Genomic DNA, 27,791 nt, shown 5'->3' with positions numbered 1-27,791 from the left:
TTAAAATAAAAAATAAGTAAAACAAAAAATAACAAATCATGTAGGGCCATTTTGACTTTTTAATGGCCATTTTGACTAGGGATTGTGACCTGATTCTACTCTCTCTCTCTCTCTCTCTCTCTCTCTCTCTCTCTCTGTGTGTGTGTGTGTGTGTGTGTGTGTCCATTTTGACTACTGTCAGTGTGGCCATGTTGTCATGTGTCCATTTTGACCTAAAAAAGGTCAAAATGGCCATACGTTATTTTATTATTTTCAATACTCATGACATTTGTATTATGTGATATCAAAGTGCAAAAATGACAAGAGAAGTTATATCACATAAAATTTGGTGTTTATTATTGAGGTACTTTCCTAGTTGATACTTTGAGACTGAGGTGGAAGAGGAGTTCGCTCTTCTCGAGACCGGCTCACAGAAGGGGAAACCTCTACTGATGGAATCTGTTGGATAAACCTATGTCCAAAGGTATTCCCCTGTTCTCAAATATATGAGACGATAATATTTATCATCCAGTAAATAATGGTAACTCACTGTGGTTCTTTAATATTGTATATAAACTTTATATGTAATGTTGTAAATATTATTAAATGTATTTTTATTTTAGTCTTCAAGAGGTCAAAAGGTGTAATGTCCATCCTCTAACTGGCTCGTTAAAAACTTATCAACACATGATTACATACATTGTGTAACCTTAATTAATATGTGAATCTAGAAGTGCCTTGTTAACTAGCCGCAAGTTAACAGTTAACTGTTTATCAGTTAATTGTTAATCCGTGTGCCTATTGTTATTGTTCTTATACTTTTCTGGTGAAGGAAGCAGCCAGGGCCAATCTTCAGGAGAACAGTTGGAATGATCACGTTTTTGACTAGACGTAATAGCTGACTGGACCATTAGAAGATCAAGATTTTGACTAGAAATAACTGATAAACAGTAAAAATAAACAGTAAAAAGGTGTAAAGAACATACATATATATTTGTTATTTGTATGAAATGATTTTTTTATGTGTAATAAACATCACGTTTTGTCTGATATACCTTCTTTTCTCATTTTGCACTTTGATATCAAATAATGCAAATGTCATGAGTACTGAAAAATGATAAAATGTCTGGCCATTTTGATTTTTTCGTGTGGCCATTTTGACTTGGATCCTATCAGATTCTGAGGGTGCGGGTTCAAATAATACAAATGCCATGAGTACTGAAAAATGATAAAATGTCTGGCCATTTTGAATTTTTTGTGTGGCCATTTTGACTTGGATCCTATCAGAATCTGAGAGTGCGGGTTCGAATCCCGGATGGGGATCAAGCCAAAAAGTACTAGAATTTGTACTTTACTAAGAAAGTGTAATCCCAAACATGACATGATTTATTTGTGGAGTGTGACTCCTAATCACGCAACACAATATTTACAGTGAGTGTGCAGTGGGTTTAAACCGTTTGAGGATTGCACCATCCGAATTAAAGCTTTCAAAATACAAATCGATTATGCGTCGATATATAGCGCGCAAATCGAAACTTTCAGAGTACATGTATCGGTATTAACTTGTTTTGTTAATGGAAGGAGATTTGAAATATCTCTGCATTATATCATCTCAGCGTATAGAAAACGTAGTTTACTGAGCCAAACAATATGGTGAAAAGCCACATTTAATCTCAAAACACTCGGCCATCTTCTTGCTGAACTATTAATACCAGTTACTTACTTTCCTCCTGTTATTTTCTTAAACTGGTCATATACGTCCTCTATTGTCGGCCTCATGTCTGGCATTTCAGACCAAGCTTGTTTCATTATTTGGATATACTGTGGTGGAACAGCTTGTGGAGAAACAGATGGGCGGATGAGTGGTGGTGGCTTCTTTACTTTCGCTATTATGGCTACAAAGATAAAATCATAACATCTTCGTGAAAGCATTTCTGAAAGAAATATTGTTCTAAGCAGTATAGGCTTTATACGAAACACTGCGAGCTGCAAAACTTAAACCTGAACGTTTTATTGACGTTCCTGATGCTATTAAATGTTTTTCTGATGAACTGAACTCCATAGCTAATGGGTGTATACCAAATTCCTCTGCAGTTCCACATATTCGAAAACCATGGTTCAACGATGAATGCAAACAAGCTAGGAAGGCAAGGGAAAAAGCAGAACATTCTTTCCGTAGCCATCCTATGGTACATAATTTAAATGAATCTAAAATTTTAAATGCTAAAGCGCGGCGTACTTTTAAACAGAACAAGCAAAAGTCTTGGCAAAATTATGAATCCAAAATAAATTCTAAGACACCCATGTCCAAGGTACGGAACATGGTCCAGAAAATCAAAGGTAAAGGTACTAAATCTAGTGTCCATCATCTGAAACATGGAGATCAATTGCTTACGGCTAAATCAGAGATTGTGAATAAACTGGGTGAAACACTCTTCCTCTTCTAATGATGTACCTAAATACCAGCAGTATCAAAGACAACAAGAAAAAGAACTACTAATTTCATCTCAGAAAATGGGGAAGATTATAATGAAACATTTTCTATTCATGAACTCCAAAAGCTCATGAAACTGCTACAGGAGTTGATACATGATCAACTCCTGAAGCACTTACCAGAGTCCTGTTTAGAGATGCTTCAATATATTTTTGATGATATTTGGACTTCAGGTAAATTCCCGTCTTCATGGCGTGACGCTATAGTAGTACCAATACCCAAATCTGGACGTGATCATACGGATCCATCCAGTTATCGTCCGATTTCGTTAACTAGATATCTTTGCAGAACCATGGAACGCATGATAAATAATCCACTTGTTTGGTACTTGGAAACAAATAACCTTATCACAGATATACAGAGTGATTTCCGTAAAAAGTGAAGTACTGTCGATCACCTAGTTCCACTGGACTCCTTTGTGAAAAACGCACTAATTAATATTCAACATGCTGTGTCTATCCTTTTTATCTCAAAAAAGCATATGACACAACCTGGAAATTTGGCATTTTTAGAGATTTACACGACTTCGGCTTGCGAGGTCGTTTGCCTCAATTTATTGCCAATTTTTTAAATAACAGACAGTTTCAAGTTCGAGTGGGTTCTACCCCGTCTGATCATTACAATCAGGATCAGGGTGTTCCACAAGTCAGTATTCTGTCTGTCACACTTTTTAGCATAAAGATAAATAGTTTATCAAAAATTTTAAACGATTCAATTGATGGATTGTTATTTGTGGATGATTTTAATATTTCTTGTCGTGGGAAAATATGCATACTATTGAACGGCAACTGCAGCTTTGTTTAAACAAAATAAATAAATGATGTCTTGAAAACGGCTTTAAATTTTCTAAATCCAAAACTAATTGTATACATTTTGCAGAAAATATACACCACATAAGGACCCTGAACTATCTATAGATGGCACTCCCATTAAAGTTGTAAGGGAGGCCAAGTTCTTGGGCCTAATCTTTGACTCCCATTTAACATTTCTGCCTCATATTAAGTCCGTTAAAACTAAATGCCTGAAGGCTCTTGACTTGTTGGAAGTTGTTTCCAACTCAAAGTGGGGAGGGGGTCAAGCAACCCTCTTACACCTATATCGATCACTCGAAACTCGATTATGGCTCCATCGTATATGGTGGAGCCTGCAAAAGCAACCTTAAACTTCTTGATTCTGTCCACCATCAAGGCCTAAGACTTTGTCTTGGGTCTTTCAGAACTTCACCTATTGATAGTCTCTACGTTGATGCCGATGAACCATCTCTTACTCAACGTCGTATAAAATTATCTTTACAATACATTACTAAATTATATTCTAATGAATCTAACCCTGCCTATAACAGTGTGTTCAATCCCAAGTATGAGGATTTGTGTAACAAAAAGTCTTCTCTTGTTCCACCTCTTGGGCACAGAATTAAACCATTTATTTCTTCTGCCGGTATTGAGCTGGAAAGTATATCGCCTTCCCGTCTTCTTTCTTCTCCTCCTTGGCAATTGGTTAGGCCACAGGTTGACCTCACATTAACATCATTTAAAAAATCAGAAACAAATGACTTACAATATAAAAAAGGATATCATCAATTAAAACATAAATATAGCAATTGCAAACCCTTATTTACAGATGGGTCCAAGGAATGTGGCGCTGTAGCTAATGCCATATTAACAGCTCTCACATATATTCAAAGACAGCCTAAATGTAAACAATATATAACCTATTCCGATCTCTTTCTTGCCTTCAGGCTATTAAAAATATTTCTTGCAAACATCCACTTTTAATAGAAATTATTGAATTGTATAATGATCTTGCTACTGGCCAATACGACATCGTCTTCTGTTGGTTACCCAGCCATGTAGGCATTTGTGGTAACACATTGGCTGACCTTGCTGCTAAAGTAGCACTCAACAAATCTGTGACACCACTTCTTATTCCTTACAGTGAGAGAGTCACGGTCAAGCATATTCTGCTTGACTGTGTTGAATTCTCCATGACAAGAGATAAATTTTTCAATGTCAAAACTATCAAAGACCTTTTTAACACTATTAGTTGTCATTTAATCATTGGTTTTTTAAAAGAAATTGATTTTTTGGTGGAATTTTGAAAATTATGTTGTGTAAATAGATGCATTTTAATGATTGGTAGTTTGAATTAGTAACTTGAATTGTTGGTGGCTGTACCCTCAAAGGGGGTTGAAGTATTGTAAAATTATTGTCCTCCTGAGAGGGTACGTAAGTCCACAAACATTCACAGTAAATTTAAGTCTACCAGGATTTTAATCGTAGTATTCATGTTCTTTTAATTTCGGCTAACTTTTCGTACAATCGCCAGCAGCTGAATGAACGGTGTAAATCCAACTAAGGACCATGCAGGTAGCAAAGGTACTGTAAGTCCCCATGGTTCCTAGTGTGGTGATCTACCTTTTGTTGTTGGCGATCTATAGTTTTTAAATTGTATTGTCTAAATAGTGCTATTACTTTTAACTTTCCATGCTAGTTTTAATTGAATTTGTGATATTCTAGTTGTTTTACTGTCCTTCGTTGACGGGTTTTTACAATGTTTATATGCTCTTTTTCATTGTTGAATGTTCTCGTCACGATATGGCTGAGATACTGCCGATGTGACGTTAAATATTAACTCACTCACTCACTTACATCAGTGATCTGAGGCAGAAGAAGTGGGACACCCAAGTAGGTATAAAAACATTGCATGAAATGAAACCGTATATTGGTTACACCTACATGTACTGTCAGTCCAGATTCGAAGAGGTTTTTTGACGACGATGCCGTATTGACCATACAAGATATACTCTACGAAGGTCCGTTCTCACGGTAGTGAGACTTGTGGCAACAACTTATAGCAGCGTGAGAACACCCCATCATTACGTCTTGAAATCACATACACCCTGTTGCAACCGAGTTGTACGACATAGTGCTTGTCCTAATTCCTACTACAACTCGCAGGCTCTCGACCAGTAAAATCGCGAGAGAGATCTGTGTCCGCCTCAGTGTCACTGCATTAAAACATTTAAATATGACAATATTAAATTATGGTGCTTATACATTTGTTTCCAATGTTTGATATATTTAATTTGGAGTGAAGGTAGTCATTAGCTATTTCTGTGATTAAAGGATATTTTTTTAATGATTCATGTGGTGATTCTGCTAATATATCATTGTTGACTTTACATCACCAATTGAAAAAGAAAACAAATAATAGACAAGGCATGAAACGAAATTTGAGATTCAGCAGTAGTTTTAATAGTAAAGTACAAACGATGGCTTGAGAAATGAATATGGTCTGTCACATGTTCATGAATGAGAACATTTATCATCATGTTGCCAAATACCCATGTGTAATAGTAAAGTGTTCATTTCTTGCAGACGACGGAACATATTTCTGCAACACCCATCCCAATTACTGATGACACTGAGTGCACAGGGAGCCTTGGGTGCACAATGGATCCCACTGAAAAGAAGTTAGTAACTACTATCTGGAGTTATAGTTCTTCAGTCACATTTGTCATTTGTGAATACTTATTATATGCATACACAAATTCACTTGAATTTTTTCAAAATTTCTGCTACTGGCTCCCACCTACAAATCACCTCCCATCAACAAATATCAATTTGCAATTTGCACCGATCAATGCCAATGGGATGATACTGAAACATTTCTTGTAATAGAAGCATTCAGATCTTGTGTTGTTGGGTGCCCGAATAGCAATATGCTTGCCATCAATTCCACCAATGTAGTGGGGGATTTTGCCACTTCGCCATGAATTAGCCCATAATGTTGTGTCAGTCATGTTCAGTAGAGGGAAGCTGAAAATAATATAATCATTTGACGTGTATACATAGCTGCAGGAAGTCCTAAATTAACCCCCCAAAATTGCAAATGGTTGCAAAACTGACACAACTGATTGTGACATATTATTTGGTCAACAGGATGGGCTCGAACTTAAGAAATGTGAAAATCTAAGAAAGAGACAGGAACTTAAACTTAATAACTACTCAGTGATTTTGGAAAATCAATTGAAAACGAAGCCTATTATCTGCAGATGTACTGGTTATGATTATTGGCTTTTCGTGTGTGTGTGTGAGAGAGAGAGAGAGAGAGACAGAGAGAGAGAGACAGAGAGAGAGAGAGAGAGAGAGAGAGATTTCAAGCATTTTGCTCTTGGTAGCTGGGGGAGGGGGCGTAGGGAGAGGTTTAGTCAACTTAGTACAAGGGGTCATCAATTTTGTTCATTATGTTTTAGGCATTATGTTATACATACAGATTAGGGCGGCCATTCACATTGTACATTTCATATCTATTTCAATCTTATAGTCATCCCTGACAAACTCCTAAGAACAGATTTTCAAGATATGTTGATCTAATGATAGATAAATTGTTTCAAGAATGTTTTATATATTTGTGAAGAATGTGGTACCTGCAAGTAGTATGTTTGAAGTACATCCCTGATGGCTTTAGAGCCTCAAGGAACAAAAGTGCAGATGGTATTCCTTGGCACACGATACAAGAACTCAAGGGAGCTGTAACTGTCACATGTTGGATAAAAAATGTGATATTACAAAACACCATCCCTTGCATTAAATGCTGTCGTGTGCATCAACATTTGCATGAATATTTCAATATATATTTACAGTTGCTAAATCTATATCACACCTCATTTTATGATGCTTCCTTCACTCAAGGAGGTACATCTATTATCCCCCTTCATAGTTGATGCAGTGTGTTTTTTCCTTAGTTCAAGGTTGTTAACACAAGGAAGTAGGAATATTCCTTTTTGGAATCTTTTGATAATATTTTGTCTGATAAGTGTTTGAAACAGAATAGAACAATTTGGATTCGTTGTCAAATGAAACGACAGTATCTCTGCTTCATTTATACATCGCATAACTTACCACTTGCGAAATATCGTAAGGTGAGTGCAAGTTTCCCTCCAACGGGAATACTGTTTCTCATGGGGGTACACTTCTTCGGAATGTGTGGGGAAATGTTTTCCAACAAAATGTCAAAATTCGCCTTGTCCATAAGGGGAAAGTTCTTCAGTGACCTTGGATCTTCATGTTCAAGCTCCCGAAGAAAATTATAGGCTCCAGCTATGTTCCGCCTAAGGATCCAGTTACGGACTCACACCGATCTCGAAATCTTGTTAGCTCTGCTTTATTATTGTCTTTCGTAACTATTTTGCAAATGTAACAGTGCGTAAATATAATTCCCAATTCAACCTAAGCATTTCGGTTCAGATACGCGGAAACAATGAGTTCTCAGTTTCCGGCTACAGGAAGCTGCATTACTCAGTAACCTTTCGGTTTCCGCAACAGCAGAAACCAAGTTATTCTTATTATGAATGTTTGAACGAATTGAAACCAAGTGGAAACTCCTATAGAGAGTTTCAGTCGCGGAAACATGACGGAACTAAGACTTTTTAGTTTCAGTTTTGTAAACTATACGGCAACTCTCTTTGCGTGCTTCCATATACTGAAACCCAGCGGAAACCTGCAATACTCAGTATCCAATAGGTTTCCGCGAAAACAGAGTTATTTTTGTCCAGTGTGGCAACGTGAATCAAAGATACTAAAGATCAACCAGAAAGAAAACATCCCCTTTCACCAAGCTAAGAAGAGGGTTGCAAGTCTGTCTACAACCCCTTCAGCCATCTCCTACTCTTCTGCCATCTCCAGTCCTTCTACCACTACTGCAAATATCTCGTGTCAGACCGATCTGACATGCGTCACATATTCTCTCATCCAATCTCAACCCTGAAACCAACAGTCAAAACCGCTGAACACCAGAGCCAAAGCCAGAAACAGAATCTGTACGCCCAAAAGAGAATGAAACAGCAAAGGAAAGGAAACTACAGAGACTAAAGCAGCTTGAGCAACTGCCAAGCCCCAAACCAAAGGCCACTACGAATAATTTTAATGAACTGCAGGTATTGATCAAGTTTTTAAACCATCTGCGTTTTGTCTCCAAGAAACCTACCTGTAGTTTACACTATGTTCATTCTATAATCCTTTATACCCAACTATTCGACTATCACATTTTCAAAACGTGTACGATCAACTTATAAGGCCCTGCATAATCAATGCCGATAGGAACTGTGCGAGACTACTGATACAAACAACAAGCGAAAGGTCTTTGAAGATTTCCTCTCAAATAATGATTTATACATCTTCAACGATGGATCAAACGCCTCTCTCCATCACGCCACTGGAAACTGCTCTGCTCTCAACCTATCACTTACAGAATCTAGTCTTCTACACGAGTTTGAATGGTCGGTCCATGATGACCTTTGTGGAAGCGCCCCATTTCCAACAATTCTTACTCCCATCAACCCCGTGGATGAACCACCTTCAACAGCGTGGAATTTTACTAAGGCCAACTGGCCATTATTCCAAACCCTATGTTCCGAAAACCTTAAACTTTACAATTTTAGAGACGTTCCTGAGCCCATGGAACTATTTCCTAAATGTCATTTGAGACAAAACCATTTCATAGTCCTGTGCAAACCCACACATACACAAGCCACGGTTTGATGCAAACTGCAAACAAGCTAGGAAAAATAAGAAGAGGGCGAAATAATATTTCCGACAACATCCTACTATGCATAACCTAAACGCCGTTAAAGTGACAAATGCCAGGGCTAGACGTACAATTAGAACAAACTAAACGCCGGTCATTGATGTCCAAGGTATGGAGCATGATTCAAAAGATTAAGGGCTAAGGATCCAAATCCCGTGTTCGCCATCTCAAATACAGTTGAAATTGCAAACCAATTTGGTGACACTTTGGCAAAAAACTCCCCCTCATCAAATTATAACCATCAGTTCCAGAAATACACAGCCCAACAGGAAAATAAAATCAGTCAGTTTTAACTCTGATAATGGAGAAGATTACAATAAACCGTTTTCTCTCCATGAATTACGTACTGCTCTGGAGCAGGCCCACGACACTGCGGCAAGGAGCTGATGACTATAGGATGTTAACCGAGCTTCCCCTTTCATATCAAGTTTATGTCCCGGGTGAAATAATTTTGGTTTGTCACGAGCTCCAGCAAGTTTATGTCCCGCTAAAGCGCGTGACAAACCAAAATTATACACCTGGAAATTAATTAAGCGACACCAAAATCAATGTGACATAAAAAATGTTTTACCGGAGAAATTCAAATGATCATTCTCGCATATAAAATATGACCCTTTCTGAATACCATAATGTGAAGGTGAAGGAGTTTTGCTGATTTGGTGTTGCACAGAATGCACGTGAATCATGCAATCCTCATCCAGGTGAAAATCTAGTTTTTCTGATTGAACTTGAGAGAGTCACCATCCTGTCATAGAGTGTCAGAATATTGTTTAAAATCATTATGGCTCGTCGTAGGGTGTCAGACAACTTGAGATGGCAAATTATTGGTATGAGGAACGCTGGGTTAAGTTGCAGAGAAATCGGACGTCAAATCAATCGACACCATTCAGTTGTTGCACGATTAGTGCAGAAACATGGAGTAACAAATGACGTTAGAGACAGGCCACGTCCGGGACGACCTCGCAAAACCAGTAGACGTGAAGATGCAGCGTTGTTGCGTCTTGTAAGGCGACATCCCTTCATGAACAACACTGTCCTTAAAACAGAGTGGTTACGGGGTAGGGCGATATCCACTAGAACCATCAGGAACCAGCTAAAGGCGGCAGGATACAGGGCTAGAAGACCTATCAGACGTCCCACGTTGACTAGGAACCATCGTGCAGCTCGTTTACAATGGTCGATACAACGTCAACGCTGGAATCTTGCGTCCTGGAGAAAAGTACATTTCTCTGATGAGAGCAGGTTCTTATTGCACGTTGTTGACGGCCGCTTAAGGGTCTGGAGACGTTCAAACATGGCAATGGCAGAACGACACATTGCCGAGACCATTCCATACGGTGGAGAATCCGTCATGGTGTGGGGTTGCGTCTCCCATGACTGCAAACTTGATCTGGTCACAGTGCAGGGGAATTTAAACGCACTTCGATATCAACGTGAGATCTTACAAACAAGTGTTGTTCCACATTTTGACAATCACGTATTGGCAGACCGTCCAATTTTCATGGATGACAACGCCAGGCCCCACAGAGCACATGCCGTCGTCGATTTTTTACGTCAAAACGCTGTGGAGACAATCCCGTGGCCAGCCAGAAGTCCTGATCTCAATCCGATTGAGCATATTTGGGATATGCTAGGCCGACGAGTTCGACAACGAGACCCCCCTGTACAAACGGTACGTGAACTGGAACTTGCACTGCATCAGGAATGGGCCAGACTCCCTCAACGTCAGATTCAAAGACCGCGGTGGTTACACAAAAAATTGACAATAACTATGCTTTCTGACTCTTAAGACATAATTCAAGGATTGCATCCAGAACCATGCCAAATTCCATGCATGACAATAGTAAATTTCAACATGTTTCTGCCAAATTGGAACCTTTTACAATATTGTCTATAACTTAAAATAAAGCCCAATCTGAAACCACCAAAGTGTATCTTTCTTTCAGCTGATGTCTATACTATGCATAAAATATACTGAAACCATTGAATATGTAACATGTTCTTCAATACCAGACCAGCCAACTTGGCCAATCATGAAAAATAGGGTGGCGCTTAATTAATTTCCAGGTGTATATATTTTACGAGGGACATAAACTAGATATGAAAGGGGAACGAGTTTTGTATCCTATTTATTATTCACGTTCTAAAAAAATGAAAATATTGTTAAAGCAATATTTTGTTTTCCTATATAGAACCGTACAATTGATACATCATTTTGATCATTGGAATGTCAATCGCTTCACTACAGGAAACCGTACGCTGCGTAGAGGCAATGTATTTCCTGTAACAAATCAGGAAAATAAACAAATTAACACAGAATCAAGGCAGATTCAAAATTTTGAGCTTGACTAAATATTTGGAGCTTGACTACGTGACCTAAATCTTGCCTGAACGTCAGTGTTCAGTGTTCGCAAAGAAAAAGATAATGTGGAGCATTTAATTAGGGAGGCAAACACAATAGCCAAGATGAACATGGATAACAGGGAACTGTATGTCTCAAATACTCCTCATCGGATGACGAGTTACTGAAAATAATTCGGCGACGCTTTGCACAGGATGCCAGTGACGCCTGTCCATCTTGGCTTGGAATCCCCACTTGTCGAGATTCGATGCTTATCTTGAAGACTCGACCGAAAAATGGGTCTGAAAACACAGTCTACAACCTCGAATGAAGACAATTTCAAACCTTCTGTGTTAAGATTCTGGGAAATGCTCTGGACCCCTACATAAGAAACCACGGGAGGCATGATAGTGACAATACAATGTATGTTTGTGCGGGAGGACGCGCATGGATGCGGCTGACAGTAGCGGTTATCGAGATACAAGAGCGGCTTGATGTCGTGTGTTACTGTGCAGTCCTGACAACATACACGCAGAAGGTATTCACAACTCTTCCAGCCAACTGTCCATCAGTTTTGACCAAATCAATAACTTTTACGGGCGACTCCATATTTGTTGACACTCACGAGAGACCTACTAGACGTACTTGTTTACTTATTTTTATATATTGTTTTATTTTCAATTTGAGTTATTACAGGATTTAAAATTATGCTTGTAATCACACTAAATGAAATGTGTATTTAATTCCATTGAAGTGTGAATGAAAATCATGAATGGAATCATTCTCTTCCCACAGTGGTTACTGGTCATATCTTCCTACGTAACCTCTGTTCTAATACGACCCTTTCATGGTGCGAGTGTTCAAGACTCGTGATTGGAGGCAATCAGATTTAGTAGTGCATTCAACGACCTCGTTTCAAAAGTGATCGTTCGCAAGATTTCGGTAATTTCCGGATGCATCGTGAAAACTAGAACCTCTTCCCGAGCGCGATACTCAATTGTTTCTTCTAGACTGAACTCAGTCATGTCATATTTGTTTCTCCACATTGCTTGCATTTGTCAAGTTGAATCTAGGTCGATGTAACACGTGTTCTGATTGGACAGAGAAAGGGAGGTAAATCTGCTGTCGCTTGGGGATTTTATGAGAAGCGCGAAATATGGCCGTGTTAGAACAGAGGTTCGCAAGAAGATATGACAAGTAGCCTCTTTGGGAAGAGAATGGAATGAGTGATGAAAGTGATACCAGTAATGTCAAAGTTCACGAATTAGTCAGTCAAAACACTTTGTTATGAAACGCCTTTCCGAAGGACCACGTGGGTAATAATATTCATTATCAGCTCCAGAAAAACCTCTCTGATTCAAGTTTGGAAATCCTAATAAATATGTTTGATGACATTTGGACAATCAGAAACGTTCCTACCTCGTGGCACAATGCCATTATCATCCCTGTACCAAAGCCTGGCGGGGATCATACTGATCCGTCCTACATCACAAACTAGTTGTGTTTGTGAAACTATGAAACGCATGGTCGACAATCAATTAATCTGGTACTTGAAGACTAATAACCTCCTAAGTGACCTCCAAAGAGGTAGAACAGAAGTACCATTGACCATCTAGTGCGTCTAAAATCGCATTGTCAACATTTTGCAAGCATGGTGGAAGGTGGAAACATGGTATCTTAAAACACTTACATGAATTGAGTGGCAGACTGCCTCAGATTATATCCCAGCTTTTACACAACAAGTAGGTGTTGGGTTGCACATTGTCTGACTATTTCCACCAAGACCAGGGCGTCCCTCAAGGCAGCATTCTGTCTTTCACCCTTTTCAGCATCAAAATTAACAGCCTCACTAAAGTTTTAAATATACTGAACATCATTGAAAACGCACCACCTGTAAATTTTGAAATAAGGCAATAGAATCTTTTGGAAATGGAAAATTAATGGTGGGAATTTTGATAATAACACACTAGATCGTAAATAACGCTCTACAGTAGAAAACGGATCGTTCGAACACATCATCGAACACATCACATGAAAACAACAAAATTCATGCACATCACACACGAAGGGCACAAATTGCATGCAGAAAGCATGCTGTTGAGGGGTATAAATGACCTTCGGCACAAAACCGTTCTCATTTTCGCAGTACTTACGTAAGTAAAGTTTTTTCGCCAAGCCAAGATTGTCACCAGAGGAACGAGAACAGGCCTTGAGTATGTTGCAGGTCGGCGCTTCAAGCAGAAACATTGCACGACGATTTGAGTGTCATCATTCGACCATTCTGAGGCTTGCTAACAGATACCAACAAACAGGATCCAGCAGGGACCGGCAACGCCCAGGTCAAGCACGTGTTACCACCCCTCGTCAAGATCGAGACATTGTACGGCGCCATATTCGGGATCGAACCTTGCCCGCTGCCAGAACCGCCAACGCTGTCCAGGGTCGACGTGGTTTGATCAGCGCTTCCACCGTCCGACGCCGTCTCCGTGCGGCAGGGTTACGTTGTCGACGCCCTTACGTTGGACCCATCCTGACTGACAGGCATCGCCGTGAACGCCGACAATGGGCTGAACAGCATCGTGTGTGGTTGTTACGACGTTGGCATGGTGTGGTGTTCTCCGACGAGTCGCGTTTTCACTTGCGAAATGCTGACGGGCGTCTACGGGTATGGCGTCGACGGGGTGAACGTTATCATCAGGATTGTGTTGTGCAAACCGATCGGTGGGGTGGGGGCAGCATTATGGTGTGGGGAGGGATAAGTTATCACCACAGAACCGCTCTGATTGTTTGTCGTGGCAGAGTGAATGCCGTTTACTACCGTGACAACATTCTTCAGAACAACGTCGTTCCCTTCTTTCACCAGCATCAAGATCTGCACACATTTCAACATGACAATGCACGAGCCCACACTGCACGTGTTTCGATACAGTATCTGGCTAACAACAACATTCCTCTACTTCATTGGCCTGCATTGTCACCAGATTTGTCACCCATCGAACACTTGTGGGATTACATCGGCCAACGCCTCGCACGTCGTCCGCAGATCAATAACCTTGGGGAACTCGACAATGCCTTGCAGCAAGAGAGGAATGCAGGGCCTCAGGACTTTATTCAGAGACTTATCCGTTCAATGAGGAGACGTTGCACAGCTTGTGTTGCTGCTAACGGGGGTCATACACGCTACTGACTTTCCATTTTGACCCCATCTTTATTTCATTGTCAGCTGCATTAAATCTTCACTGTTTTGCTTGATTGTTTTTTGCTTCTTTTCTTTATCAAACATTGGTCTACACAAATATGTAAAATTTACATTAGATTGCTCACTTCTGCTCTTAGAAATCCACAATTTTAGGGGTGGTGCGTTTTCAATGATGTTCAGTTTAGTTGTGTTGATAGGTCCCTTTTTCAATATTTCACGCCGTGTTAAGAATATGAATGCAGTAGAAAGGCATCTAGAACTCTGCCTTAACAAAATCCAAAAATGGGCCATTGAAAATGGCTTCAATTTTTCAAAATCCAAATCAAACTTCATTCACTGTTGCCATAAATAGAAACCGCACAAGTACCCAGACCTATCTTTAGATGGAAAACCTTTCAAGGTGGTGGAAGAGGCCAAATTCCTAGGAATCAGGAATCAAGTACAGAATGTGGAGGTGATCAGACTACCCTCTTCCACTTGTACAGATCATTGGTTCCCTCTCAACTGGATTACGGCTCCATTGTCGATGGTGGAACCACAAAAGTAATTGGATTCTATTGGATCGAAATTCTATCCACCATCATGGCCTTTGGCTCAGTCTTGGAGCTTTTAGGACCATTCCAGTAGACAGTCTATATGTTGAGACTGACGAACCCTCCCTTGAACAATCCTGCAATAAAATTACACTGCAATATATCACTAAATTGCGCTCAAATGAGTCTAATCCAGAATACAACTGTGTTGTTAACCCTCTACATGAAAACCTATTTCCTAAAGTGCCACCACTTGGCCTCAGTGTTCAGTCACACACACCTGCAGCTAAAATTGATCTCGATATCATAGCACCCTATCGGCTTCTGTCTTCACCACCCTGGCAGATGGTGAAGCCATATATCCATCCTACCCTCGCCAACCTCAAAAAGCCAAAAACAAACCCTCTGGTGTTCCAACAGGATTACAACCAGTTGCGTTCCAAGTATAACACCCATAAATCCATTTTCACAGACCCACTCGAAAAACATCGTTTTTACAGATTCGATATCGTACTTTCAAGCACTTCAGAATGTTACTCCAAGTCACCCTATCGTCCTAAATACTTTTGAACTTTACAACGATCTTTCTACTGGTCAGTGTGACATCGTCTTCTGCTGGCTACCAGGGCATGTTGGCATAGCCAGCTAACACAAAAGGCTGATGCTGCAGCTAAAGCTTCAGAAATCTGAAATATATGTTTTTCCCTGTCAGCGGGCACCTGATCGTGCATTACCTGAGCGACGTTGTCCTATACCGCAAATTGTAGTTTCATAGGGAGAATAACAAATTGCTTACTTTTGTAGTCGATGTAGACATCTTCTGTTCTTAAATGGTGATGAAATGAAAATATATGTGTTTTAAAGCCAACCTATTTTACATCATGGACTTAAAATGGTAATGGATGCAAACTTGATGTCGTCACTATACAGCTGGAATAATGCCGAACTCAACACAACTGAAATCAACTCAACTGATCTTTATACGTGCATGACCTCGCTCTCCACCTTTGACGTCATAGAGGAATATCCATTTTTGACATTTATTGTGGGTCACGTTTAATCCATTATATATATATTTATGTCGTTCAGCTATCACGCTGCATTTTATGCTCACATTTTCCGCAAAAATACCAAATTAAAAAAAAATCTACGCATAGTCGGAGAAATTGATTTTTAACGTACACAAACATTCCTGACAACATTTAACAGTGTCTGTTTCTCAAACCGCTGAGGTAGTCACACCTATATTTATACTAAAAGACAGGAAAATTCATATTCTATATTTCTGTGCAGTTTCATAGCCGTACACACTTCCGTGACCACGCAAGCGCAGTGTTAACTGTCATTTATGCATCGATTTTTTAAAAGAAATAGAAACGATTGATGCATTTTGAGATCTCTATTTCCTAATGCTGACAGTGTTTTTAAAATAGGTAAGGTGCTCAGTATGAACGGCAACTTTTGTAGGCTTAAGAACAAACTTTACTACATCAAGAGTTATCTCCCCTGGTATCGCAGACGGCTTCCTGTGTTGACATGGCAGATCTGACAGCAGAAGAAGAAAGAAAGAAGAAAGCTGCGTCTAGATGATTTTACAATGCAAAAAAAGGTTAGCTGGTAGACATAACATTCCCCTATCGACAATATAAAGAACTTTGAAAAATATAGATGCCAAACCTCAGTAATTAGCCAAGAAAGATAATGAACTGTTTTCATGTCGTGCTCCGGAAACGAAATCCATCCCTCCCCTTTGAGACTAAAACCGAATCTTTTCCATGGAAACCGGGGAAAAATACAATTGACTAAAATCTGCAAATAGCAAAATAAACGTGAAAACGTTTAGAATGGCGTTTAGTACACAGATGTTCTTCACACAAAAAACCAAACAGATAGTACTTCAAAACCTGTCCATGTTTGCTTACTATGGCATGTTGTTTCAAATGGAATTATATATCTGGGAAACAATTGTTGCAAGCTACCCTTCATTATTTTCTCTTCTTCATGTATTATTACAAGTGCGTGTGAAGACTGTTTGTAAATGTATTGTTCCACAGTCTTTCAGTATCGAAAATAAAGAGAACTCGTATTTTGGTCTTCTCACATCTGAATTTGAGGCACTCTATCAATAACTGTGAGATAAATCCCTTAAATCATAGAGCGTTTGTGGGACTGATTAAAGTCTATGCCGCCTCCACATGTGAGAGACACACAGCACATTAAGAACATGATCCATGTGTGAAATGTCTATTCGACGAAATTATGTACACACTTTTCAACGGACCCGTGAAGATCCGGGGTATAATAGGTCCTTAGCAACCCATGCATGCAAAGCGATCATGTTTGTCGTAGGAGGCGACTAACGGGATCCGGTGGTCAGGCTCGCTGGCTTGGTTGACACATGTCTTCGGTTCCCAATTGCGTAGATCAATGTTGATGCTGTTGATCACTGGATTGTCTGGTTCAGACTCTCTATTTCAAAGACAGCCGCCATATAGATGAAATATTGCTGAGTGCGACGTAAAACTAAACTCACATTTTAAGTGTCGTCTTCTCTTCTCGCAGTCCACTCTCCTACATCCAATTGTCATAAAACAAACATGAAAACAGCCTTTTCACTACACATGTGTCGTCATGGGGCACATGTAAAGTATCGTTGTCCATATTAGTAGTGAACAATATGGAAGATAATTATAACTATTCACCTCTGAAAAGACACAGGTCCTAGAGATAATGAATTTACATTTTGACCAGTAAAATCCGTGTGTATTTAATTTCTCTAGTTTAAATAGAAGATAGAAATTTAACATCTGGTCACTTCACACATGTATTCCTTAACTTAAATCACAAGTGTAGTGTTACTGGTGGCGTTTCAAATCAAGAAATAGTGTTTCCTTACATCACAGATATCTGTCATCACTAATGTGACAATTATGTTTTACGTTCTCGTTTTGTCACAACACAGATGGATGCCCTGTGATATTCAGCTACTTATTGGCATTGTCCTATAAATACCTGATATAGCCATTTCGTTGAAATTAAAGACGAACTCACTTGGCAGTTTATGATGTGACGAAACTATATGGGTACCAAAGAACACATGGAGTGGTAATAGAGATTAATACACCAGCGAGTGTGTCATATTGTTTTATACGAAACGAGTGTCAGAAAAAATACATATTTCCCGAACGAGAATTGAAATTTAATCGTTATCAACTTAAGTACCTGTAAGAAATGTACAACTGGAAGCATTGTTAATGGGAATATTATTCGTCGTTAGAAGAGTTAGAGCGAGCAACACGCCGACGGTTTGTAACGGCGTTGTGTCACTCACTGCCATTGAAGACTTGTCGATGTTGATGTGGAATGTCCCCCCGTATATTGGACCTCCGAAGAGAGTGTGAACAACATCACTAGACAAGGCTTTGCTTGTGTGTGTGTGTTGGTGTGTGTGTGTGTGTGTGTGTGGGGGGGGGGGGGGGGGCGGGGAGGGGTGTTAGATTTATTTCGGACAAACTGCTGATGACGGAATGATGGAAGACGCGCGACGCGAGCATGGAAACATGGCAGGCTGATTTCCAGTCGAAGACAACAGATTTCCCACTTCCCCAGTGTTGTGTATCAGAAAGGCGTGAATAATTGTTCACACACAGTGCATTTTTATGTCCAGACACTTTCATGATTTGCGTTGGAGCTACGTTATTGTCTTGCAACTTCTGAATCAAATGTTTGCGGGCACTGTTATTAGTTAGCCGTTTATCGCCAGTGACGTGTGCTCCTCGATGTCGTGCCGAGTGTATTTTTACCTTTTCTTGAAATCTCATATACACGGTGAGTGAAAAATTGTTTGTTTGTAACGTTTTGTATTTGATAGCATTTCATTTGTGTGTTCTCGTAGTGGCGAGACTGAACATTCGTAGTAAATTTGTAGTAAAACGTTATAGATTAAAAAAAGTGTTCCACATTCCAGTGGAGTCATTTAGGTCATGGTCGGATAATTGACCAATGAAATTCGTTTAAGGGTTTATTACACGTGTGCAACATATGATTTTATGTACTCGGTTATGTTTCACTGCATGGATAATAATATGAAATATTACCCTCTGGTGTCAATCCCGTTGAGCTGTAGGGCTCACTCCTCAGAGCTACCTCCTGCATAATGATTCCGAGGCTGAATATATCTGCTTTTTCATTTCCTTTGGTCATTAGTGTCGGATCACGTAGATGCTCTGGGGACGTCCATAACAGATCTGAAATACACAAAGCCACCACTGCGATGTATTTCTTTCCTGTTTTCTAACAATGATACAGATATAACCATTCGTTATATGGAGACGTTTTGAATTTGGCAGCATAATACATACAATGTTATTGCTTGTGTTTTCTTGCGAATACTGACGTAATACGAAACCGACTATAGATCATCATTATCAAATCCTTTCAAACCTTTCGTACTCTCTGAAACACAGACATTTTACAGATACAGTATTTTCGGTTCTTGGGGTTATGTTAACATAATGTTGTGAAACAGGCTGTTAAAAGGTATTTTGTTATTACCATAAAGCGAGAGTCGGCTATATTCAATATGCATCACATATACATACATACTCTTGTAATATTATAGAGTGACATGTGTTGTGTTTTGGATTGTGCTCTCTTGGAGGGGTGCAGATTCTCTTGCTCAGAAGCGCACTGAGTCGACGGCCTAGCTCGCGTGTGCTGACGAATGGGTGACAGGCTGCGGGCGTCTGGGTCCGATGCCTGGATGGGACTGGGCACAACAGGGGTGCGGGAGTCTGTGCTTCGCTGGGAGGGCATGTTCCCAAATAGAACGCGTTTCATTTGATCACATTCTCAATGGCATTATTTATTATGGCGCAGATTGTTTGACCATAACGTTATAGCGCTCTGAAAATGTGTTTTAAATTGCAGCTTACACTGTAGTCTAGGACCCTGGCCACGAAATACAATACATTTCTTCTATTTTGTGTTTCTGCATTCTGTTAGTCTTATACTCTTGTCTGAGCCACGCGAACCGCTTGTTTAAGAACGATAGCTGCATATGAGCATATGCTCATGCATATGTTCATTACAGGTGTACCCCGAAAACATTTACATATGTGAAACGAAAATAATACGATTCCATACCATACGGTTCTAAGTCTGTGCGAATTTGTTTTAATGCAGTGAAGAAACCGGGAAGTCCATAGTCTGTTATGCGCAACTGCCAACGACTGTCGATCACACAGTTACGTGATTTCAGATTTCCGTGACATCGCAGTGGTGACCCATGAATGTATCGCAATCCCTGCAAATAGAACATAATTGAATTGTTTTTTGCCAATATAATATTATGTGATAAAGTACATCAGCAGTATTGTTGATAGTGCTGAAAACTGAAATATATACGCCAAAGAAATAACACCGTGCATGCTATTTATGTAAATTGATATTTTCTTATCCCGATAAATTCCTCAAGACAACCAATTGTCACCCATATGGTTTTACACGATATGTTTGAAAAGAGATCAACCATTCAAATATATAGATTACAATTAGCACACTTTTTGAAGTTGAGGTGAATGTTTGTGGTTGCAGGGGCAAGTGACCAAATTTTAATATTTTTAAGCATTGTCTACCACATTTGTATCACTGGAACAGAATCATTCGTCAGTAGCTTCAAAGGCAAATCTGGCTATGGGCTGATTGAAACCCCATTAACAGCTGTGAATGACAGCCACTAGGTGTGATAATGCGTCGTCTTTCGAGTGTTGAAAATCGAGGCAGAACTATTGGGACAATAATTAAATTATTATTGTGCTCATTAAAATTCTGACAATCTGATTGGTTAGCTGGGAACATTTCTTTTGATTTCATTTCCCAATGAATCTAAAAATCTAAGCCACGCCCACCGAACCGGACTACTTTCGGACCTGCTGAATGTCGGGGAATACCTTTACACGGCGAGGGAATTCCCTTGCACTCAGGTACCCTAATGAACTTTGGATAAACATTGAAGTGATACATTGTGGTTAACATAAACAAACAACTCAAAATTGTCCGTGAACGTTAAAAACGTTGTAACGCCTCGACAAGACCATGGGATCGCAATTCCAGTCACCTCACAACCCCTTTCCAAATACTGCTGCCACTGACAATCTCATTTCCACTAACTTCATGTCATCGGGCTTCATTCCAATTCCCACTTTTCAAACTGAGTCTTTCAGTTCGCTGGTAATAATTCAAATGTTTGAACTTGAAACTTTGCTGTTACCGGGACGCGTCACGTTGTGTTGTTCCGTTCTGATTCGTCACCCAATGTTAGCTTGGTTGATTGACAGCTGTTTGGGGGGGGGGGGGGGGGGGGGGGGGCACCCGTGAACGGCCACCTCCTCGTGGTGAGTGCTGGGTAACGCCAAGAGCCGTTCAAATCCCCGTGTGGACCCGGGTCAACTAGGTCCATAGCACCCCATTGCTGGTCGCAAGGAGCGACCGAATTGGGCAACCTGTTTGCCGTGGGTTGCGTCCCGTGTCGGTGGAGGACGGTAGTCTGGTTGAGGGCAATAGGAGCCTGAACCGTGTTCCTGTTGCCCAACACACCACTTCGGCCCTTACTTCACCTAGACGGGTGGTAGAATCGGCCCGATTCTATCAATCGGCTGGTCACGCCAAGCCCTGTGTATGGACTTGTCTGTCATTACACAAATGTAATTTGAAAAAGTTTACTTTTGGATTTGGCACATTTGTTTATGTCAAATATCAACGATTTTTCAATATGATGTTTTGAACTTTGCCTAGAGTCTTATGCCCAGAAGGCGGTGGCTCATGGGCCAATCTGGTAGAATTGTTAATCTTTTAATGTTTCTGCTGGAGTATATCATCCGGATATCCTTGGTGCTGCCAGTTGGAGACCCACTTTATTATCATTGTCCTTGTGATACTCCGTGGGGGGTGGGGAGCTCAGATGATGAACCATATAACCAACAAACATGGAATACCAAGCCCCTTCCAAAAAAACAAAACGTCCACAGGATAATGAAGATGAGCAAAGACCATTAAAATCTGTAGAACATTGGCCGCGATTTTTAGTGCTTGAGACAGTTGACAAAACACCTCTCAAACTTAACCTTTTTGTCATATCTAAGGGTATTCAACGCATAGCTGGTGAGGTTAGAAACGTCCGAAGATTACGATCAGGTTCTTTGCTGATAGAATGCAACAGGAAACAGCAATCTAACAACCTTATGTCAACAGTTTCATTTGTCGGCGTTCCTGTTTTAGTTACAGCACATAGAACGCTCAATACTAGTAAAGGAATTGTACGAGACAGGGGTCAGTTGTTTGCTGATATGACGGAAGCGGACATGGTGTTTGAGATGAGAGATCAAGACGTTATGTTTGTTAAACGGTTCTCAACACGAAGGAACTCACAAACACAACCAACCAACACGCACCTTTTTTCATTTTCAACGCCGACTGCTCCGACATCAATCAAAGCAGGTTACAGCAATATCAAAGTTGACACCTTTATTCCAAACCCATTAAGGTGTTTCAAATGTCAAAGATTTGGCCATGGCGTCAATACATGCACAAGACCTGTCACATGTGCTCATTGCGGTGAACAAACTCATACAACAGAAGACTGTGACAATGATGCTAAAAAATGTACCAACTGTTCAGGGAGTCACCCATCATACTCTAAAGACTGTCCTGTCTGGAAACATCACATGAAAATAAATAGAATTACATTTTCCAGAAACATCAGTTTTACTGAAGCAAAGAAACTTGTTCAGTCTGAGGAAGGCACGGAAGCTTATGCGTCTGTCCTCCAGACAACCCCTGAAATAACAACCAAAGTCACAACATTATCTGTTGACTGCCAGACAGACTTGACATGGTTGAACTCTGAAGCGCCTCAAATATATTCAAATGAACAGTCAACTCAAACATCTGATTCACTCTCTGACATACAGACTCTTTCTCAAGGTCAATCATCATCTCTCACTCAGAAGAAGTCTCAAGCACAAAAAACACAAATATCTCAAAGAAATGTGAAACAAAGCAAATCAAGAACTGAATCTTCGAAAGGACAAAGTGATAGGATTTCAAAGGGGTCAGATAATTCGATCCAACTATTTAATAGGTTTGGATCTCTTGACAGAATGGATGTGGCTGAAACCATCCAGCCACGGGCGCAAAGCGTATCGCCCTCTAAAAAGGTACGGGGTAGATCCCCGGTCATACCTCCCAAAAGATAGATTCTCCAAACAATATTATACAGTGGAATTGCCGAGGACTGAAGACCAACTTTAACGACTTACTGCTATTGGTCGAGGACATTAGTCCATCAGCATTCTGTCTTCAAGAAACATATTTAAAGCAGACAGATAATTTCAGCTTGCGTTACTTCAATGCATATCATTCTTTTTCTCCTCCGGGTGATAGGGCCACGGGAGGATCATCCATCCTTGTGAGACATGATGTACTCCAAAGCCCTGTTATCCTTAAAACTAATCTTGAAGCTGTTGCAGTACGACTTACTTTGCATGTTACTTTTACTCTCTGCTCGCTATATATTCCACCATCTTCAGCTCTTCAGCAGGCTGATATTCAAACCCTTTACAATCAACACCCGAAACCCTGTATTATTATGGGTGATTTTAATGGCCATACCCCACTCTGGGGGTGGTACAACTATTAATACTAAAGGGAAAATACTGGAGGAGTTTATTACAAACAATGATTTATGCATATATAATGATTGTTCAAATACATATTTACACCCTGGCACAGGAACCTATTCAGCTCTTGATTTGTCACTTACTGATTCTGGTCTATTGAGTGAGTTTGAATGGTCAGTCCACGACGACCTTTGTGGAAGTGACCATTTCCCAACAATCTTAAAACCCCTGAACCCATCTGATGTCCCTTCATCATCTAGATGGAATTTTAAAAAGGCCAACTGGAGTCTATATGAAACTCTCTGCATTGACAAACTTAAACCTGAACTTTTCATTGATGTTCCTGATGCTATTAAATGTTTTTCTGATAAACTGAACGACATAGCTGATCAGTGTATCCCAAAGTCCTCAGTAATTCCGCACATACGAAAACCATGGTTTAATGTTGAATGCAAACAGGCTCGCAACGCACGGAAAAAAGCTGAACATTATTTCCGTCGTCATCCTATGGTCCATAACTTGAACAAATGAAAAATCTAAAACGCTAAAGCACGGCGTACTTTTAAAACAAAATAAACGTCAGTCCTGGCAAAACTATGTATCTAAAATAAATTCATTTATTGCTAATAAACTTGGTGAAACACTGGCACAACATTCTTCTTCCACAAATTATGAGTTCCAAAGGTATCAACAACAGCAAGAAAAGAAATCTATAAATTTCACTTCAGATAACGGGGAAGATTATAACGAGGTATTTTCAATTCATGAACTCCATACTGCTCTTGACCAGGCCCACGATACTGCTACAGGAGCTGATAACATACATTATCAACTTCTGAAGCACTTACCAGAATCTTGTTTAGAAACTCTTCTAAATATGTTTGATGATATTTGGGCGTCAGGGAAATTTCCGTCATCATGGCGAGATGCTATAGTAGTCCCAATACCTAAACCTGGACGTGACCATACCGATCCTTCAAATAATCGCCCAATTTCTCTCACAAGCTGCGTTTGCAAAGCCATGGAACGCATGATAAACAATAGACTAGTTTGGTACTTAGAAACCAATAACCTCATAACAGATATTCAGTGTGGCTTTCGTAAAAACAGAAGTACCATTGATCACTTGGTGCGTTTGGAGTCTTTTGTCAAAAACGCTATAATTAATAAACAACATGCAGTGTCTATCTTTTTTGATTTAGAAAAAGCTTATGACACTACATGGAAATACGGCATTTTAAAAGATTTAAATGACTTTGGATTGCGAGGCCGATTGCCTCTTTTTATATCCAACTTTTTAAATGACAGGCAATTTCAAGTCCGAGTGGGTTCTACCCTGTCGGATCATTATAATCAGGATCAGGGTGTTCCACAAGGGAGTATTTTGTCTGTTACTTTATTTAGCGTTAAAATCAACAGTTTATCCAAAGTTTTAAATGATTCGATTGACGGATCACTTTTTGTGGATGATTTTAATATCTCTTGTCGTGGTAAAAATATGCATACTATTGAGAGGCAACTGCAGTTGTGTTTAAACAAGATTAATAAATGGTGTCTTGAGAACGGTTTCAGATTTTCTAAATCAAAAACTAATTGTATACATTTCTGTATTAACCACATAAAGACCCTGAACTGTTTCTAAATGACTGCTATTAAAGTTGTAAAAGAAGCCAAGTTCTTGGGATTGATTTTTGACTCGCATTTAACGTTTCTCCCCCATATCAAATCCCTTAACGCTAAATGCCTGAAGGCGCTTGACCTGTTGAAAGTCATTTCTAATTGTAAGTGGGGAGGGGGCCAGGCTACCCTCCTACAACTTTATCGATCATTGGTCCGTTCGAAAGTTGATTACGGTTCCATCGTATACGGTGGAGCCTGCAAAAGCAGCCTTAAACTTCTTGATTCTGTACACCACCAAGGTTTAAGACTTTGTCTTGGGTCTTTCCGAACTTCACCTGTTGACAGTCATTACGTTGAAGCCGACGAACCATCTCTTACACAACGTCGTATAAAATTATCCTTACAATACATTACAAAATTATACTCTAATGATTCTAATCCTGCATATAACTGTGTGTTCAATCCACTTTATGAAGATTTGTATGACAAGAGGTCTTCTCTTGTTCCACCTTTAGGGCACAGAATTAAACCCTTTCTTTCTTCGGCCGGCATTGAACTGGAAAACATAGCTCCCTCCCGTCTCCTTTCTTCTCCTCCTTGGCAATTGGTTAGGCCACAAGTCGACCTCACATTAACTTCTTATAAAAAATCAGAAACTAATGAATTACAATATAAACCAGAATATAATCAACTAAAAACTAAATATAGCAATTACAAACCCTTATTTATAGATGGATCCAAGGACGGTGGCGCAGTGGCTTGTGCCACTGTCATTGGATCCAGAACAATATCTTCTAGAATTCCAGATAACAGCTCTATTTTTAACGCAAACGCCATATTAACAGCTCTCAGATATATTCAAAGACACCCTAAACGTAAACAGTCTATAATCTATTCCGACTCTCTTTCTTGCCTTCAGGCTATTAAAATTATTTCTTGTAAACATCCACTTTTAATTGAAATTATTGAATTGTATAATGATCTTGCTACTGGCCAATACGACATCGTCTTTTGCTGGTTACCCAGCCACGTAGGCATTTCAAGGAATACACTGGCTGATCTTGTCAACAAATCTGTGACTCCACTTCTTATTCCATATTCAGATTACAAAGCTACAATTAGATCTTATATCCGTGATCTAATGCAGAAGAAGTGGGGTTTCATACCTCAATGCAACGAAAGAAATACACAGTCAATCCTTAAATAATCAGCGTCATGTGGCTGCACTTTATTATGAGTAGTATTAAAAATGTATGTTCTTGTTCATGCGTTGCGTAAAATAAGTCTTGGATGAACATGTTGGTTCATCGTTGTTGGTTATGTCCAAAAGCAGTTGTTGGTTTGGAACGCTAAAAGCGTATGTCCGGAGTCCCCCGCATTTTACCTTTAGGCATAGTTTTGATATTGAGCAACAATGTGTTACCAGAGAGTATTTTCTGTAATCTGTATCATCATTGATTAGGTGATGGATATCATTGGGTCACAATGTTCAGTTTCAATATCAATGAATATATATTCAGTGGCAATAATTTAGCGGCTGCCTTTTCAGATAGTGATCCAGTTCCCTGCGTGTTCGAGAAAGTTCTAACTGAATACTCATACAGCCAAGTTTTGCTGGAATGTTCTCGACACTGAGGCACATGATGTAGAGCTTGAATGGTGTGTTGACGGACACACACACGGACATACACACGGAATTACTGGAGTTGTGTGCCTCTGCCTACCACCGCCTGTGTGTCAAAACACTGGCTTGCATTCAAGATTGAATGACTACTGACTTTAGAAAAAAGCTTCATTTAGTGTTTCTACTATCTGTAAGTTGATATTTAATATTTGTGACCCATTACCTCAGACTTGTGACTTGTGCATTATACTGGAAAACTGTATTGTGATTCATTGTAACTTGTTCATTGTGTGCTCAATACATTGTTAAATGTTTCAGACTTGTCTGTGTTCAAAGGGGATTTCTTATACCTTTTGTCACAGCCATGTATTAACCCTAACAAATGCCATCGATAGAATCTGCCATAAAATCATTAAAGTTGGCAAAGGGGTAGTTGGAGTACAGGCTTGTCTGTTCTCGGATTTCAAGGCTATAATCGATTATCCATGAGATGTTATAATCGTTCAGTACTCCACAGACCTAAACTATTGTACAGGGTTGTGCATTTCCCTTGACAAATAACTTGACATAGGGCTGAGTAAATGCCAAGTTCATAGATGTTCATGCCAATGCATCTGAACAACCATTTCTCGATCAATCTCTTCATGATGGTAGTGTGATAGTGAATAAAAGGGTTTGCATTTTTAATAAGGTGGTAGTACCGTGAGGAACTATATGTAATTCCTCTCCGATGAA

General features: G+C 39.7%; 1 protein-coding gene across 1 annotated transcript in view; it reads right to left on the bottom strand.

The window, feature by feature from the left end:
* The window catches only part of LOC137280914 (retinal guanylyl cyclase 2-like), a 261,889-nt gene that overhangs the window by 71,237 nt on the left and 162,861 nt on the right, over positions 1-27,791 (bottom strand). The window contains exons 9-11 of the mRNA XM_067812100.1: positions 20,280-20,439; positions 19,232-19,381; positions 1,703-1,874 (exon numbers count right to left, since the gene is read on the bottom strand). Of these exons, the coding sequence (XP_067668201.1) occupies positions 1,703-1,874; positions 19,232-19,381; positions 20,280-20,439 (482 nt within the window). The remainder of the gene's footprint in view (positions 1-1,702; positions 1,875-19,231; positions 19,382-20,279; positions 20,440-27,791) is intronic.

This window comes from Haliotis asinina, chromosome 4 (genome assembly GCF_037392515.1).
Source record: "Haliotis asinina isolate JCU_RB_2024 chromosome 4, JCU_Hal_asi_v2, whole genome shotgun sequence".
NCBI lineage: Eukaryota > Metazoa > Mollusca > Gastropoda > Lepetellida > Haliotidae > Haliotis > Haliotis asinina.
Note: the sequence above shows the minus strand (reverse complement) of the source record. Positions and strands in the feature narration are given on the sequence as shown.